This window comes from Trichogramma pretiosum, unplaced genomic scaffold, assembly GCF_000599845.2.
Source record: "Trichogramma pretiosum strain Unisexual culture from Peru unplaced genomic scaffold, Tpre_2.0 scaffold17, whole genome shotgun sequence".
NCBI classification, from domain to species: domain Eukaryota; kingdom Metazoa; phylum Arthropoda; class Insecta; order Hymenoptera; family Trichogrammatidae; genus Trichogramma; species Trichogramma pretiosum.
In genome coordinates, this window is record NW_019641225.1 from 1,677,444 (window position 1) to 1,693,260 (window position 15,817).

The 15,817-nt window shown below is 40.3% G+C and overlaps 2 protein-coding genes across 2 annotated transcripts; both read right to left on the reverse strand.

Annotated features, from left to right (window-relative positions):
* Positions 1–10,769: 10,769 nt before the first annotated feature.
* On the reverse strand, positions 10,770–12,220 carry LOC106649081. Its single transcript, XM_014366353.1, has 3 exons — positions 11,879–12,220; positions 11,658–11,760; positions 10,770–11,188 (listed from the first exon to the last, which is right to left on the reverse strand). The coding sequence occupies exons 1-3, from the start codon at positions 12,218–12,220 to the stop codon at positions 10,770–10,772; spliced, it is 864 nt and encodes a 287-aa protein (XP_014221839.1).
* Positions 12,221–14,654: 2,434 nt separating this feature from the next.
* LOC106649082 lies at positions 14,655–15,556 on the reverse strand. The gene is made up of 2 exons (XM_014366354.1): positions 15,224–15,556; positions 14,655–15,128 (listed from the first exon to the last, which is right to left on the reverse strand). The coding sequence occupies exons 1-2, from the start codon at positions 15,554–15,556 to the stop codon at positions 14,655–14,657; spliced, it is 807 nt and encodes a 268-aa protein (XP_014221840.1).
* Positions 15,557–15,817: the final 261 nt, after the last annotated feature.

The window sequence follows — 15,817 nt, forward strand, 5'->3', positions numbered from 1 at the left end:
GATGTGAGCAAACGAAATTCATTTTTGCTGCTCGACTTCGCCAAATTACATCGTGCGCTGCTGCTGCTGCTGCTGATTTTTGGCTCAACATCATCTGCTGGTTCTCCGCGGCTTGGATAATTTTTGCCGCTGCTGCTGAGTTTTGGAGCTGACGGCGGCCATTTTGGCGTACCATCGCCAACATCATTTGCTGTGCCGGCCGGGCCAGTTGCTGCTGCTGCTGCTTATTCGGCGAGACGACGAGTTCATCGCCTGCTCCGATCAATTCATCGTGGTCATCTTCATTTTGCTACTCATGGACTTGGATCATCTTCAAGGCGGCTCCGAGGTGTCGTACCGCGATCTACGAAATTTGGCGCGCTCGTAAGTTCGTTATTTTACTTCGCCGACTGCATCCAATCGCGCTCGCGTAATTTAAGTATTTATGCGATACGATATGTCTTTGCAAGCATAATTATTTTGAATTGCATCTTTCACATTTTTTGTGGGATTTTCTGTTTCATTCGATTGACATCTGATACTGCCATGAGCATTGTGAGTCATTTGTAATGGACGAAAATTCTCCAATTTAGTTTTATTTGCTTGCGCAGACATTGATTATTTATTGTTTGGCATGTGTTCGCGTGAATTATATTCGATCGTCGCGAGTTTCTTTTTGCGTTTTTCGAGCGTGCGTTTAGCGAAAGCAGAGATAATTTATTGGCGAGAATTCAATAATTTGAATGTATGCGTGTGAGTGTCGTGAAATTAAAGCTTGCAAATTTGGTATATTTTAAGTGCAAAAATTGCCATTTTGTCATTAATATTTTCTTTTGCGGACTCGAAGCATTTAGAGTTTTCGAATTTTTGGAATTTTATTTTTCGCAAGTATACAATTTCTCGAATTTTCCGAGTCGACAGTGGTACTATTAGAGTGTGTGGAATTTGACCGTGAGCACCGTTTGTTGTTCTTGTCGGTAGCTTGCGTAACTCGTGCTCAGCTTATCTTTCATACCAGCAGTCCTCACAGCAGCAAATTTCGACAACAATAATTATAGTAGCAAATTTCACAGCAGCAGATCTCTGTGTTATATTATTTGTTGTGTATTATCATGAACATATTTCAGTAAAATTTAAATTTTGACATTACTCGTATTTGAGTCTCAGAAATATTATTTAAGATTATTTTAATTTTCAAATTACGCCCTACGCGGCATAGCTAACCGCGTGGCGTCTTCTTTGTGCATTGCACACTTAACTTGTACAACCGTACTCGTATTATCTCCCTTTGGCCAGGAGATTCTCACATACCAATTACGCACATCGTAATTTTGTTGTATGTTTTCTAGCGCTCTTCGTGGCTTCATGAACCACGTAGCGTTATTTTTTGCGACAAGCAAATCTTTCAATATTATTTTTGGGTATTTGCTCATTGAGCTTACCTCTTGTTAATTATTTGATTACTTGAAAGTCAGCACATATTATGCTCTGTCCCTCGATTATTATCGATCATTGCTTGCGACGTGAGAGATCGCTTGTAGTGCTTAGCCGGTGCTGATTTCAAGTTCGACTTCATACATTGTTTATACCTTTACCTTTTGTTTTTCAATTGAAAGTCAGCACATATTTATGCTCTGTCCCTCGATTATTTATCGATCATTGCTTGCGACGTGAGAGATCGCTTGTAGTGCTTAGCCGGTGCTGATTTCAAGCTTAATATTATTACATTGTTGATACTTTGACAATAATTTATCTAGTATTATTTGTATTCTAGATAGATATTAATACATTTGTTTTCGACTCTGACATTGAGTTTTGTCAGTCGTGTTATATCTACGTTGTTGACTTTGTTTTCTTGTCTACAAGACACAAATTTGTTTAGATATTTTCTGCCTTTTGAATTGTAGTTATTTTCAATTCAGGCAGTTCAGTCTATCTGACTTTTACATGACTGTTTATCTCAACTGAGATTATTGATGTTTTCAATAACAATACTTTGAGCACGGCACATTGCGTAAGCTTGCCTTTGACATTTTTAGTATTTATTTTGTTTGTTTATATGCTGAGTACGCTGTCGCCTCGGGAATTTTCGGATTTTGTGAGAACAATTGTACGCGTTTAGAATCATCGAGCGTGTTTTTGAATTGCCTGCGAGCAAAACTTATAGTTGTATGGATTGATTGATTGTAATGTTGTTATTGTTAATATAAGAGTTTTATTCGGGTTATAGGATAGCCATTTTCATTTTCATAGTATCTTTTTTCTCATTGATTCATCTTTCATCATTCAATCTCGCGTCGCTTTTCCCAGATTGAAGTCATATCATTTTTTCATCTCTTTTTCATTCGCTTATCTCTTCCTTTACCCTGAATTAGCTTGAGTTTGACATAATGACTTTGATCGAAGAAGTTTCGACGGTCACACAGGCTGAAATTTCTACGCCTTTTTCGGATATTAAAGATACTTTATCCTTATTGGCGGCAGGTATGAGAGATCTGAAGCAAGCAATTTTGGATCGGCCTTTGACTGCGCCTGTACAGGCGAGTGAGCGTTTGATTGGCGCTACTCCGTCGGCGGACGTGGCTGCGTCGGTTCCTGTTGCAAATTTAGGCGGGACTAATAATTCGAGTCCTGGTAATGGTTTATCTAATACGCGGCCTTCTGTTGTCTCTTCTCCTGCTCAGCCTAGTGTACAGTCGTCATCAACTAATTATTTTGGTTTTCCACTTCCGCAAGAGGTTGGCTCGACTCAGCGCAATTCTAGTATAAATGCCTCAGGCACACCACCGCTTATTACCTTTGACCCTTACGATCCAGCTAGTTTACCCCAACGAGAAGTTGATAATCTTCAATTGACGCGCGACCGGAGGATCCTCCACGTTTAAGACTTCCGGATATGCCAGTATTAATAATTGGTGGTCGGCCAGTATTGAAATTGTTTTTATATAATATACACTCGTTTATGACTCGTATCGAACTTATGAGTTTACTTAGCGTAGCGCGTACCTCAGATTTTGAGTTGAAGAGTATCAAGCGCCCCAGAGATAAGAAATCTAAGAGAACCACCTGTATTATTCATTGCAAGACCCTTGCTGCATCTCTACGTCTTCAGAGTGCTGCGCTTACATGTGTGCTTGACGTTGGTTTTTTTAACGTTAAGGAAAATAAATTCGAGCCTTGTTATGCAAATATCAAGCCTGATAAATGTTACGCCGGTCTTGCTCACCCAGTTATGTTTTTGCGTCAGGAATTTTCAGCCTCTTTTGAGGCACACACATTTATTCGTTGTCGACCTATACTGTCGAGGGTTTATAGTACTCTTAGATCTGATGCCGCTTTAAATCTCACTTTTGCCTTATGTAACCATCCCATAGCGCTTGAAATTCTCTACTCTAATCATTTTGACTTCGCTTGGCCGCTTTTTTCATTAGACGCACCATATGATTTCATCGAAAAACATTTTAAACGTTTCCTACCTCATTCGATCACATTTAATAGTAAATATTATGATTATAACTACGATTTGTGTAAGCGTGCGATCGAGAAAGTTTATAGCGTTGGATGCAGTCGGCGAAGTTCGGACGTAGTCGCGTTACGAGTACTAGATTTAAGTATGGTTCAAACGAATCATGTATTTTTAAATTACATAGCTGAAAAGTTTGTATTGAACGAGTGTGTCATTGGCGAAACGCGTTCTCGCTGTGACTCAGCGATTGCGAAAATAAATACGAAGAGATTGGAGTTCAGAAACACCTTCTGGTTACACGGATCCTGTCTAAAAGATTCAAAAGCTTCTGAAATAAAAATTATTGACTGTATACAGCTCTCCTTCGGAGAAACTGCTGACGCTTTAAGATTAAATAATAATATTAATTCTTTGCTTTTCCACAATGTTTCGACGCCAGATTTTAACGAAAATATTGCCTACTTATTCGAAGCGTTGTTTTCTGACCTGCAATCTCTGAGTCACGTGACCTTCACTTTTAAGCAACCATTTATTATTGAAGGTGCACCGGCACCTGTTTTTAGCTTCAGCGAATGCGAAAAAATACGTTACCTGGATATTACTAATGCAGTCTTTTTGAATAATGTTTTGCATATTTTATTATGCAATTTGCCTAATCTTGAGCACTTAATATTGTTTAATTTAGAAATAATTGAACCCACATCTCTGAAACAATTGCTGAGGCTAAAAACGTTACAGTTTAGCTGTACACCTAATTTGAAACAGGTTTTGAGTTGCATTCCGCGTGAAAATTTGAAGGTTGTGACTATCGAGTGTAGCTCTCTCTATCCAATGGGAGATTTAGAAATAATAGTTCCGGTTCTGCAAAGTGGTATTGTTGTTCAACTTCTTAATTTTGCTTTAAGCAAGTTACCGTTGTGGTTATATAGACTTAAGTCTGCAAAAAAAGTAAATATTATTAACAGTAAAAACGCTGTTAAGTTTATACCAAATTACTAAATATAATACTGTATATATTAAATTCTTTTAAGAACTCTTTGCATTAAGCGTTGTAGCATAATTCGTTAAATTTATAGCATGTTCAATACGTTTATGAATCTGAGTAATACTTTGTTATGAAAATTAAAAATTTTTTGATTTAAATACTCAAGATGTATGAAAATGTTATGTTTGTTTAAATGAAACACAGAGTGATTAAGTATGCCAAAAGTCGATTTAAGAAAGAATGTATTAAGCTGAAATATGTATATTTAAATACTGTGATTGTATTATTTATTTATTTTTGATATAAAAAAAAGAAGGTTAAACCTTACTTTTTTTTTCCTTTTTTTTTAGAGGGGGAGTATTGTGGGGTTTGGCGCATGTTTAAGTGTGAAAGCACCTTGCGCGACACGAGTTTCAATACATTTCACGAGTGTGAACGCGCCGTACGTTCGACATTGTAACGCGCACGCGCGAGCGACGATAGCGCGTTCGTCACCCGACTGCACGTGTAACGGTCGCTGCGTCGACGAGATCATTGCGAAGCCTCGAGACGCGAACATTGACTGCTCTCTACTCAAGTTTAATTAACGGCTTGCCGACAATAAATTGATTTCGACTTCACAAGTATACCTTCGTTGTCACCTTCTTTTATACCTTCATCCCTCGAGCTTGTATGGGAGCTCGATACTGACTTGGAGTCAGAATAATTGTAGTGTGGACCCGACTACATTATTATACACGGAGGCTGCAGTACCAACAGCCCCACTTAGCCCATAACTGTAATATGTTCATCGATACCCCAAACTACAATTTTTAATAAATTTTAGTCATCGGCAGATAAACAGACTTCATTATTGAGCATCATATGTGTCAATAAAACATGGTTTTTCTTTGATTTTCCTCTATTCTTGACTCAGATCATGTTTAATAATGAAGTCTGTTTGTCTGCCGATGACCAAAATTTATCAGTAGTGGTATTTTGATGAATTGATGAACATATTGCAATATTGGCCATATGGCTGGATACGAACATGTTTATTTTTGGCCCTGAGACTGAATTTTAGAAATTAATGTATTTGGAGGTTATGAATATGATTTCTGACATCAAATTTGAGTTTCTCATCAAATTTTACATAAAAAATCATAATTCAATAATTTTTTCATATTCACCCTTAGGAAGCAGAATGAAATATGAAAAATCAAATCAAAAAGAGGCGGGGACACTTGACGCGATTTACATAAATTTACAATTATCACGCAGTACTTCTTTTCGCACTTGTCTCAAGAGCGTTCCTTGAGACCTTTGTGCACTGTTATTTGGTGTTTGACTAAACCCCCTTTTCGCCCAAATTTCTTTTCACACCTGTCGCATACAAAATCTTTGCGACCTTCGTGTATTGTCTTTTGGTGGAAAAGCAAAGTCGATTTTTGTCCAAATTTTCTCTCGCATTTGTCGCATGAATAATCTTTACGACCTTCATGTACTGTGTTTTGGTGCAAAAGCAAAGCCGCTTTGTTTCCAAATTTCTTCTCGCACTTGTTGCATGCAAAATCACAGCAACGTTCGTGTAATGTCATTTGGTGGTAGAGCAAACTCGATTTATGTGTAAATTTTTTCTCACACTTGTCACATGTGAAATCTTTCCGACCTTCGTGTACTATCTTTTGGTGCATAAGCAAATTATTTTTTTGTTTAAATGCCTTCTCACACTTGTCACATGTGAAATCTTTCCGACCCTCGTGTACTGTCTTTTGGTGTGAAAGTAAATTCCATTTTTGTCCAAATTTCTTCTCGCATTTGTCACACGTGTAATCTCTCCGGCCTTCGTGGACTATCCTATGGTGCTTCAATAAATCTGAATTAGTTCCAAATTTTTTCTCACACTTGTCGCATGCGTAATCTTTGCGACCTTCATGTACTGTGTTCTGGTGCAAGAGCAAAGTCGGTTTGTTTCCAAATTTCTTCTCACACTTGTCGCATGCAAAATCACAACAACCTTCGTGTAATGTCATTTGGTGGCAAAGCAAACACGATTTACGTGTAAATTTTCTCTCACACTTGTCACATGTGAAATCTTTCCGACCTTCGTGTACTGTCTTTTGGTGCATAAGCAAATTATTTTTTTGTTTAAATGTCTTCTCGCACGTGTCACATACGTAATCCTTGCGACCTTCATGGACTGTATTTTGGTGCTTAATCAAATTTGATTTTATTCTAAATTTCTTTTCGGGACCATTACAGGTGAAATCTTTGCGATTGTCATGTACTTTCTTTATGTGTAAGAGCAAACTCTGCTTACTTGCAAATCTCTTGGCGCACATTTCACATAAATAATCTTTGAAAACTTCGTGGAATATTTTTATATGCTTCAGTAAAGTAGATTTGTTTTCAAATTTCCTCTCGCACTTGGGGCATGAGTAATCTTCACGATCTTTATGTACTAATTTCTGGTGCATAAACAAACTCGATTTTTTCACAAATTTCTTCTCGCATCTGTCACATGTAAAGTCGTTGCGGCCTTTGTGTACCGTTATTTGATGTCTACTCAAATGACTTTGGAACTCAAATTTTTCTTCACAGATGTCACATGCGTAATCTTTTCGTTCATTATGAATTGTGTCTCTGTGTGTTATCATGCTCGATTCCAGTGTAAATGCCTCCTGGCAAATATCACAAACATATTTTGCGTCGTTTGAAAAAACTACGTCGTGTTCACTTGAATTGTAGTTTAAGATAACTTCTTCGGCTTTCTCATCACTTTTATTCATTTTTGTATCTGAACTAAATGATGAGTCCTTTTAATTAGTATTACGAAAATTGAACAAGTTTTATTTATCTGTTTGATGTAATGGATTGTTTCGTTGGGAAAGACAACATTTAAACTAACTTGTTTTGACTATAATGGCATGATCAGTTTTCAAGGGACTATTTTAAAATCGTTAATAAATTATATTGTTTACAATTAAGATGCCGATTTGTCTGTTGTTCTTACTATATTCAAATATTCTTAAATACTCACTTGGTAACGATTCCTTCCAGGATTTTTTTAACTTTCTAAAACTAAATACTTCTCTAACAAACTCTCGACACACAGAATCGAGTGTATAAATAATAAAAAATTTTGATATTTATTCTAAAATTTGTCGTCACGCCATTGCATGGGTGGCTTGCTCCATAACCCACTACTAGTGATGTAACTTTGCTAATGTTATCATGATAAATTTTAATCGTTAATTATAATTTTTTAAAAACAATTAATTCATTCGGAAGAAAGAACATGATAATATAGAATAATTTCTCTATTATTATTTCAATTTATATTTGAGATCAGTCATGATTTCTAAAATTTGTCATCATCTTGGCCAAATGCACTTGTTTTACATAGGGGTAGTTATTTCTAAAAAAGTAGTTATCATTTCCATAGATATTTTATGACGCCATATTAATCAGATCAAAGTGCTCAGATATCTAGAGTATTTGAAAAGATTCTTTTGTTCGAAAAAGAAAGAGAGTAAATATGTACACATTATCAAGATGGTGCCAGAAGATTTTTAGGTCACGTACAACTGGGTTTAGATTTATTAGGGTTTTCAATTTTTATTTACTTTTTACCATTGATACTTATATACTTTTTTTATTACTTTATAAATGTCTAATGTATTCAATAAGCACATTGAAAAACGATTTGCTGTGACTTTTAATAATTTACAATTTTTGGCGAATGGCAGTATTCCAATTTTTGGTAATAAATAATGATATAACGTGTGGGAGCAATGCTCATTTAATTTGATATGATATTATTAAAATGATAAGTTTATACAATTTCAGTAAATCCGTATTGTTTTGGTTCTGAGCCAATACTGTTCTACGTCCTTAATCATGAAAATTAATTTTTTCACTATACCCTGGTTGAAATTTCACTAAAATAAACTTCCTAGGGAATGAGATCTTTATATTTTGATGAACATGAAACCAGTGCAGATCCAAATTTCGAATGCGCTATATTGGCCTTTTCATTTGACGCGTGACTTTCAAAACGATATGGAATTTGAAGTTTAGTGCGTTGTCCATGCACATCGCTAAACGATTTTAATCTTCGTCAAATGAAAAGCTGCTTAGATCCTACGAGCTCGTGTGAAGACACTTTTTTGTTACATTCAGTACCAGACCATTTAAATCGTAGAAAAATGCATCGTACTAGTTGGTAAATAGTAATCGATCGGTACACAGTAACTATTGAAAAAAACTCGCTATTCTCTATATCCACGTAAAAAATGGCAAGAAGCTTTATATACTGATCGTCGATACGGCAGGAATTGTACCCGCTGGTAAATGTTGTACACGGCAAAACCGTTCGTCGTTCGTCTAGTTGGCTAATATAGAGAGCAATCGATTTTTGAAAAATTCATTTAAGAAAACTTCATTAGTCTCGCAATCAATGAACTATCTCGGACTAATTGAAACGTATACCGATGTTTTTTTTTTCTTTGCTCCAAGATTCTATCATCGTTTTACCAACAAATTAATTCTCGACTCTTGTACTTTCTACGCTCGAACGTATTATATGCGTTTAATTCGAAATTTACTCGAGAGATAAAAATAATCCCAATAGTAAATTGCATTTTCGCCACGTATCCTATATGTTTCACGTGAAAATTCTGGGCACTCCGCGCGCACTGAATTCGTTTGGGTGTATATATCGACGACCTACTTTTGAAAATCGGTAACACACAAATTGAGCTCCGAGAGCCAATACACACACACAGTTTACAACTTGTGATATATTAATGTATTTATTTAATTGATTGTTAAATTTGATGCGCGATCGTTCGAGTATATGCATGGCGTATGTAAGAGGCTATTACTTTACATTTTTATTCGCGTATATTATACATTGAATCTCTCAAAGATGCAACGTGTACAAACTACGAGGCGTGCGTAATTTTTTAATGCCCGCGAACGCCGAAGGATCGAGTTTTGAAGGTATAACGGTAAAAATTATCGATCGCCGCATGTGTGGTAGAATTATTGCGTGCTACTTATTCCGCACGAAAAATACGCACGAAATATAATTGATACGAGCTGGGTAATGGGATTACTTTTCGATGCAACGATTCACGAGTAAAAACCATAAATAAACGAGTGACCCACGAATCTCCGGCTATTGTTTATGAACTGTTTGTCTTTTTCAAAGTTCGATGGAAAATTTACATTTTAGGTCTTCGGGAACACACATGTTTTTTAAAGCGCGATAAATGTAGTAGCGTTTTTACCGCAATGCCGGAAGAATGCTGCGCGCGCGGTGCAGATTCAATGGACACTTAATGCTGTTTTTGCCGCAGCAGTAAACACACACACACATACAGACAAAACCCGGAAAAAATAAATAGTGTGTTGGCATACTTAAAGCGACATTTTGAGAAAGTTATAAAAAGCCATCTCGCGTACATACGTATATGCTCATGCGTGAAGGGAAAAACATCCTTTAACGGAAACGCTACTGCGGGTTGAATTTCCTATACACGCTAAAAGGATAATTTTACAATGATTCACGCACGTTGTAACGAATTTATATTGAATGTTTGAGGTTCATAAAGTGGAGAAATAACCAAAACCACATTTTGTATTTGTAAAACGAATTTTTACGAAAAAAAAAACACATGATTGATGGAAAACAGAGTTGCAGGTGAAGTATACAGTAAAATGACATTGATGATATAAACAATTAATGTAATGATGATTGTAATTATGATAGAATAAAAATTAACCGCTAAATACGCATTATTATTATCATCCGCGGCACACAGCAGGCGCAGCAGTGAAAGTCTTTGAGCGATGTAGTTGATGTGATGCGCTCGCGAGCTTAGCAAATTACAATGTGTACCGCAATTTGATTAAATTCGCACAATGCTATATTTATAAACTATGCAATTTACGTAACCATGAAGTGATATGTACAAAAGTTATGTAACCATTGGCGTTATTTTTTTACGTCTAGGAGAGAAAAAAAAATTAAATAATAATACGTTGTATGAAAAAATAAGTAAGTAACAATAACGTAACATTTTATGGTGGTGTCGAGTATAAACTAATCTATCCTCTTCTACTTTTTGATTGTCAAACATTTTTGCTTTATAAATTTGCTGTCGACTAAATCTATGTAATCGTTATCTCATACGTGAACAGTCTTAACTAGATACTTTCGAAAAACGACAAAAAACGACTTGAATTTTTTTCTTTCTCAATCTCGATATAATCAAGCAAATCATTCACTCGTCCAGGTATCAAAAAAAAAAAAAAAAATAATAATCATCATTCACGACTTAGATGTGTGTCGAATCAGTGACGATACGCTTGATAGGCCTGATTCTGAGCCGAGTAAGCTCCGGAGATGTCCTCCCAGCCGGAGCCACCGCCGGGTATGGCCTGAGGCGCCGCGGCCCATCCGGACGAAGGTATGGCGGGGCCGCTCGAGACGCTCAACTGGGGCGAGGCGGCCCAGCCCGCCGACGAGATGGCGTTGGCGCCGCTGCTCCAGCCGCTCGAGTAGGCCGTGGCGTCGTGGCTGATGCTCTTGGTCATGTAGTTGCGCAGGCCGATGAAGGCCGAGATCGCCAGCGATATGAGAGAGGCGATGATGGCCTTCTTGGCGATGAGGGTGATGCCGAAGTAGAAGAGCGAGGCGAGCACGCCGAGCTTGACCTTGGCCAGGATCAGCACCGGCCACAGGGACTTGAGCAGCTTCTTCTTGCCGCGACCTGTTCGACAAAAAATCACATCACAGCTCTGGCTTCGTTCGAGAGAGATGCAGGCAGCAACGCGCGATCCGCGAGGGAAAGCGCGAGTGCCTGTATGGCTTATAAGCTTCGCGCGCGCGCCGGCGTCTATATGTGGGTTACTGCACGGCGTGATTACGACACAGCTTTCCTTGTATATACTATGTACGCACCGGGCCGATTAGCACGATCGAGCCGACGCGTAACTTGTATTATAATATTATACACGTGCCGCGAGTTTCGATCGGCGAGATCGGCGATCGATTGTCTCTTACGTTTTACGATCTTGTGCATGATTTAATCGAAGGAAAGATCGAATCATCGAAGATGTTCGCGATGATCGTGAAATTTTCTTTTTATCGAACAATGATCTCGCTGAAATTTTATGCAATTTTTTTTGCGCGTTTACACGTCTTATCAAGACGCTTTAAGAAACGTGACACACACTCACCTTCGACAACGTCGCTCGCTGCTTGCTTGATCTCGGCCGGGATCGACTCTTTCAGGGCTCGTGCGGACTCGCCGATTTTTTCGATCACAGGCAAGAAGTTAATCTGTGTTGAACAAATTTTTGTAACGATATAGATCTTTTCTTAAATCAAAAAGAAAAAAAAAACCGACGCGTTTGCAAAAAAAAAAGGCACGATCGACACTGCAGCTGTAACAACTGACCTTCAAGCTGCGCCCGGTGAAAAAGTCGCCGATCTCCTCGCTGATGTAGTTCTCCAGTGCAGCCTGGCGCTCGCCGATTCCGCTCGCCTTCTCGATCTCCTCCTCGTACTTGGCCGCCTTTCCTCCGTTACCGCTACGGGCTCCGTCGTCTCTGTGGCTCTTCACCAAACTAACTCCGGCGACGAGCTCGTAGCTGTCCTTCTCGAACAGCTCCTTCGCCCTCTTGTACAAACTTTTCTGAACACATGTTATACTGTCTTTTTGCAGGCACTCGTCGACCGTCAGAGCCCGACAACACCCGAACAGTAGCAGCAGAGACGCAGTCACTAGGATGAACTTCATTATTTTATTTTATTCGTGTCGTTGTTGTCGATCGTTTATTATATTCGTTCGAGTTATTGCCGAGGAATCGACAATATATCTCTCTATGCGGATATGCGTATGTATAGGGTTATATGTATATGATGCAAGTTGCACGTCTTTCCGAACAAGCAGCCGAGAAACGAATCAAGCACGCAGGTGTTGGTCCTTTAGTATATATACCTCGCGAAAGTACTGGGCGTCGTACTTACGTCGTCGTCGTCGTCGTCGTATTTGCCGCCGACGAGATCCGCAGAAAGGCCAAAAGGTAGAGAGGAGAGAAGAAGACGACGAAGAAGAAGAAGAAGTGCAATGCACAAATGCGCGTGTGTGTGTATAAGTGCACACACGAGCTTGTTCGCATGTAAGTGTACCTTTATTGCACCGCCTCTTTTTTTTCGCGCTCGCAGCAAACCAGTTCAGGCGAAATTTTCGTGTGGTCCAAGTCGCGCGTCCCTACTCTCTCTTTCTCTCTCTTCGGACTCTCCTCTGTGCATGTGGTGCATACGCGCTGCAGCGGTCGGTCCCCTTCTCGCTCGTTCGTGCGATGCGCGCACGCGAAGCCCACTTCTTCCTGGTCGTCGTCGTAGTCGTCTTACGTTGTACTTTTTTTACGTTATTTTATTTTATTCCTTACGCTCGAGTACACATACGCACACTTACGCTCACGCACACTGTATATATTTGCTTCGTTTTTTTTTTTACCAGCCTCTCTGTGTCTCCTATATCGTCGCCGCTCCGTATATATTTGTATGTACGAATGCTTTATCGCCAGAGAGAACTAAAAAACAACAACGACTAGCAACGATCGCCTACGAGGATGTGCGTGTGCGCTCGCGAACGAGCCGGCTGCAGATATAAGGCCCCGATTTGATGACGGACAAGCGAAAAGGACTGCACTGATTGCGCCTCGCTGATTCTCTGACTCCTGCGTGGGAGTGCACTACTGTACCTATGCGCGTGTGTGTATGTGTGTGCATACTCGAGTAGCCAATGACACGTTATCGGGTATAGGTACACAAATGACTTTTTTTCCTCCTTTTCTTCTCTCTCTCTCTCTTTGTCTCTCTATTTGCTTAGGCTTTCGAATGAGGTGCACACGCGCGCACGCACATGTGTGTGCATACAAGACCCGAGTCCCGATGACGAGAACAAGCGCTCCCAACTGTAAAGGAAAAGAAAAAAAAAGACTTTTCACGGTAAAGCGCGACACGCTCGGCAAGCTATCTCTTGTTTATCGAACTGATGGCTTAATTGCGCACCTCTTCTGCTTCTTCTTCTTCGTGTACGCGATCCTCTTTGCACACATATGCGCAGTAGCGGTTACGCGGCAGCGATTTTTGGCCGATATAATATTATGTGAAAAAGAGAGTCTCGATCCATGCTGTTGCGCAGTTTTATTATACTTGTATATCGTTTGAATTAGGTTATCATTGGCATCGAGCTCTGATGTATGAGGTAATGAGGAGGTGTAGGAAAGAAATTAATATGTACACGAGACGTGTGTGATTCAATTTGGTTTTTTTTTCAACAAAAGTGTATTTATAAAAACACCCAAGTGATCGGTTGTTACAATGTGAATTTTCGTTTCTCTTCTCTTTCTTCTCATTTTTTTTTTGTTACGTTCTGGCACACATTATTATTTCATGACGCAGAGAGCATTTATAAATGGGTAACAAACGACTAGTCTCTTTTGTTAACATTAACGAAGAAAAAGCAAAAAAACGGTCGCAGTTGTACAAAGATTCCGAGGGATATCGTTTAAACAATACACATATTATGAACAATTATCGATGAAGAACAACGATGAAGACGATTGCGAATGTTTAGCCATTGATGGCAATCGCCTGTTTTTTTTCATGAGAAATATTATATTTACACCGCGGATTGTCCGCTCGAACGGCCGAGTCATTTTTTCCTTCAATGTGTAATGCAATGCATAATGTGATTTTTTTTCTTATCAAGATAAATTATTTATGTACACTAGAGTATGGAATGACAATGCGCGATAATGATCATGGTTACGAAAAATGACGGTCGAGCTCGAACGGTATCGTATCAACGCTAAGTGCCCCGAAGGTAATGCATTTAAATATTAACAATTAAAATGGACGGATGGATGATGCGGGCTTTTTTCAAGACTCGGTGGAGTCTCGAACCTCGTTACGTTTGATTCGACGTCTCACACGAACCTTTTCTTCCTTTCTTCGAGTGCAAATATATCGAAAAAAGGGAGAAAAGGAAACTCGGCGTGCGCCGCGGCAGCAGCCAGAGCAATAAAGCTTCTCTTTTCTTTTCTTTTTCGTCGGAGACGACCAACCAAAGGCCGACGAGAGATAACGTTTTTTTTTCTTTTTAAATAACTTGTTTTTACTCTATATACCTAACGTAGTGGACTAAGTCAACCGTTCGCGTTTTAGTGCTGGTAGCCGGAGTAAGCCTGAGCCTGTGCGGCGGCGGATGCGCTCTCGTCCCAGCTGTGTGGGGCGGCGGCTCCGGACCAGGAGGCTGCCGGGGCGGGGGCGGACCAGCTGGCGGCGCTCTGGCTGCCGGCCCAGGCGTTGTTGTAGCCGGTGGTGTCGTGGTGACCTTGGCTGCCCTTGGAGAACAGACCCTTGAGACCGACGATGGCGGACAGGACCAGAGAGACGAACGAGACCAGCAGGGCCTTCTTGGCGATGAGGGCGAGGGCGAAGTAGCCGAGGGTGGCCAGGACGCCGAATTTCACCTTGGCGAGCATGATCAGGGGCATGAGTTTCTTCATGAGGTGCTTCTTCTTGCTGCGGCCCTCGGCGATGTCGTCGGCCACGGCTTGGATCTCGGCGGGCACGGAGCTGGTCAGGGAGCGGGCGGTGCTGCCGATCTTTTCGACCATCGGGGCGAAGTTGACCTGTGTGTTAAAGAAATGGGGGGAAGAGTTAGTAAACTTCACTCGATCGATCGCACTGTGCACAATTTTTTCAACACCGTCGAAAATATATTAACCTTGAGGCTGCGTCCGCTGAGGAAGTTGACGGCCTCGGTACCCACGTATCCCTCGATGGCGTTCTGTCTGGTCATGATGTCGTCGGCGCTTTCAACGGCTTGTTCAGCAGCTGCTTTGTCGCCGCTGCGCGCGCTTCTGCCCTGGACCTTGACCAAGCTCACACCGCTGACGAGCTCGAAACTGTCACGGTCGAAGAAGGCGCGCGCCTTCTTGTAGATGCTCCTCTGGACGCACGAGATGCTGTCCTGCTCGAGGCACTCGCTGAGCTCTTGGCCGTAGGCCGTGGCGCCGAACAGGGCCAGGGCGAGGATCAAACTAGCGACGAACTTCATGGTTTTGATTTTTTTTTTCTTCTTGATCAAACTTTTGAAACAACGAACTTTGTGATTCACACTCGCGTTGACGACGAACAACTGTAAGTAACTTGGGTGGGTACACACTGTAAGTGACGATGTACTCCGCTGCGAGACGAAACCGAATATGTCTTGACAGTTGTCCTGACGAGAGTATTTATATTCTGCCGTCCGTAGCAGCAGCCGTCCGCAGCGGCCAGCCACCTTTTGCTTAGGCGTCTCCGTTAGACAGAGAAAGAG

Excerpts from the sequence above, each read along its gene's own strand:
- LOC106649081 (XM_014366353.1), bottom strand. The coding sequence starts at position 12,220 with ATGAAGTTCATCCTAGTGACTGCGTCTCTGCTGCTACTGTTCGGGTGT. Across the intron at positions 11,761-11,878 it reads TCACCGGGCGCAGCTTGAAG|ATTAACTTCTTGCCTGTGAT; the intron begins GTCAGTTGTTAC and ends TGTTCAACACAG. Across the intron at positions 11,189-11,657 it reads AGCGAGCGACGTTGTCGAAG|GTCGCGGCAAGAAGAAGCTG; the intron begins GTGAGTGTGTGT and ends TTTGTCGAACAG.
- LOC106649082 (XM_014366354.1), bottom strand. The coding sequence starts at position 15,556 with ATGAAGTTCGTCGCTAGTTTGATCCTCGCCCTGGCCCTGTTCGGCGCC. Across the intron at positions 15,129-15,223 it reads TCAGCGGACGCAGCCTCAAG|GTCAACTTCGCCCCGATGGT; the intron begins GTTAATATATTT and ends TTTAACACACAG.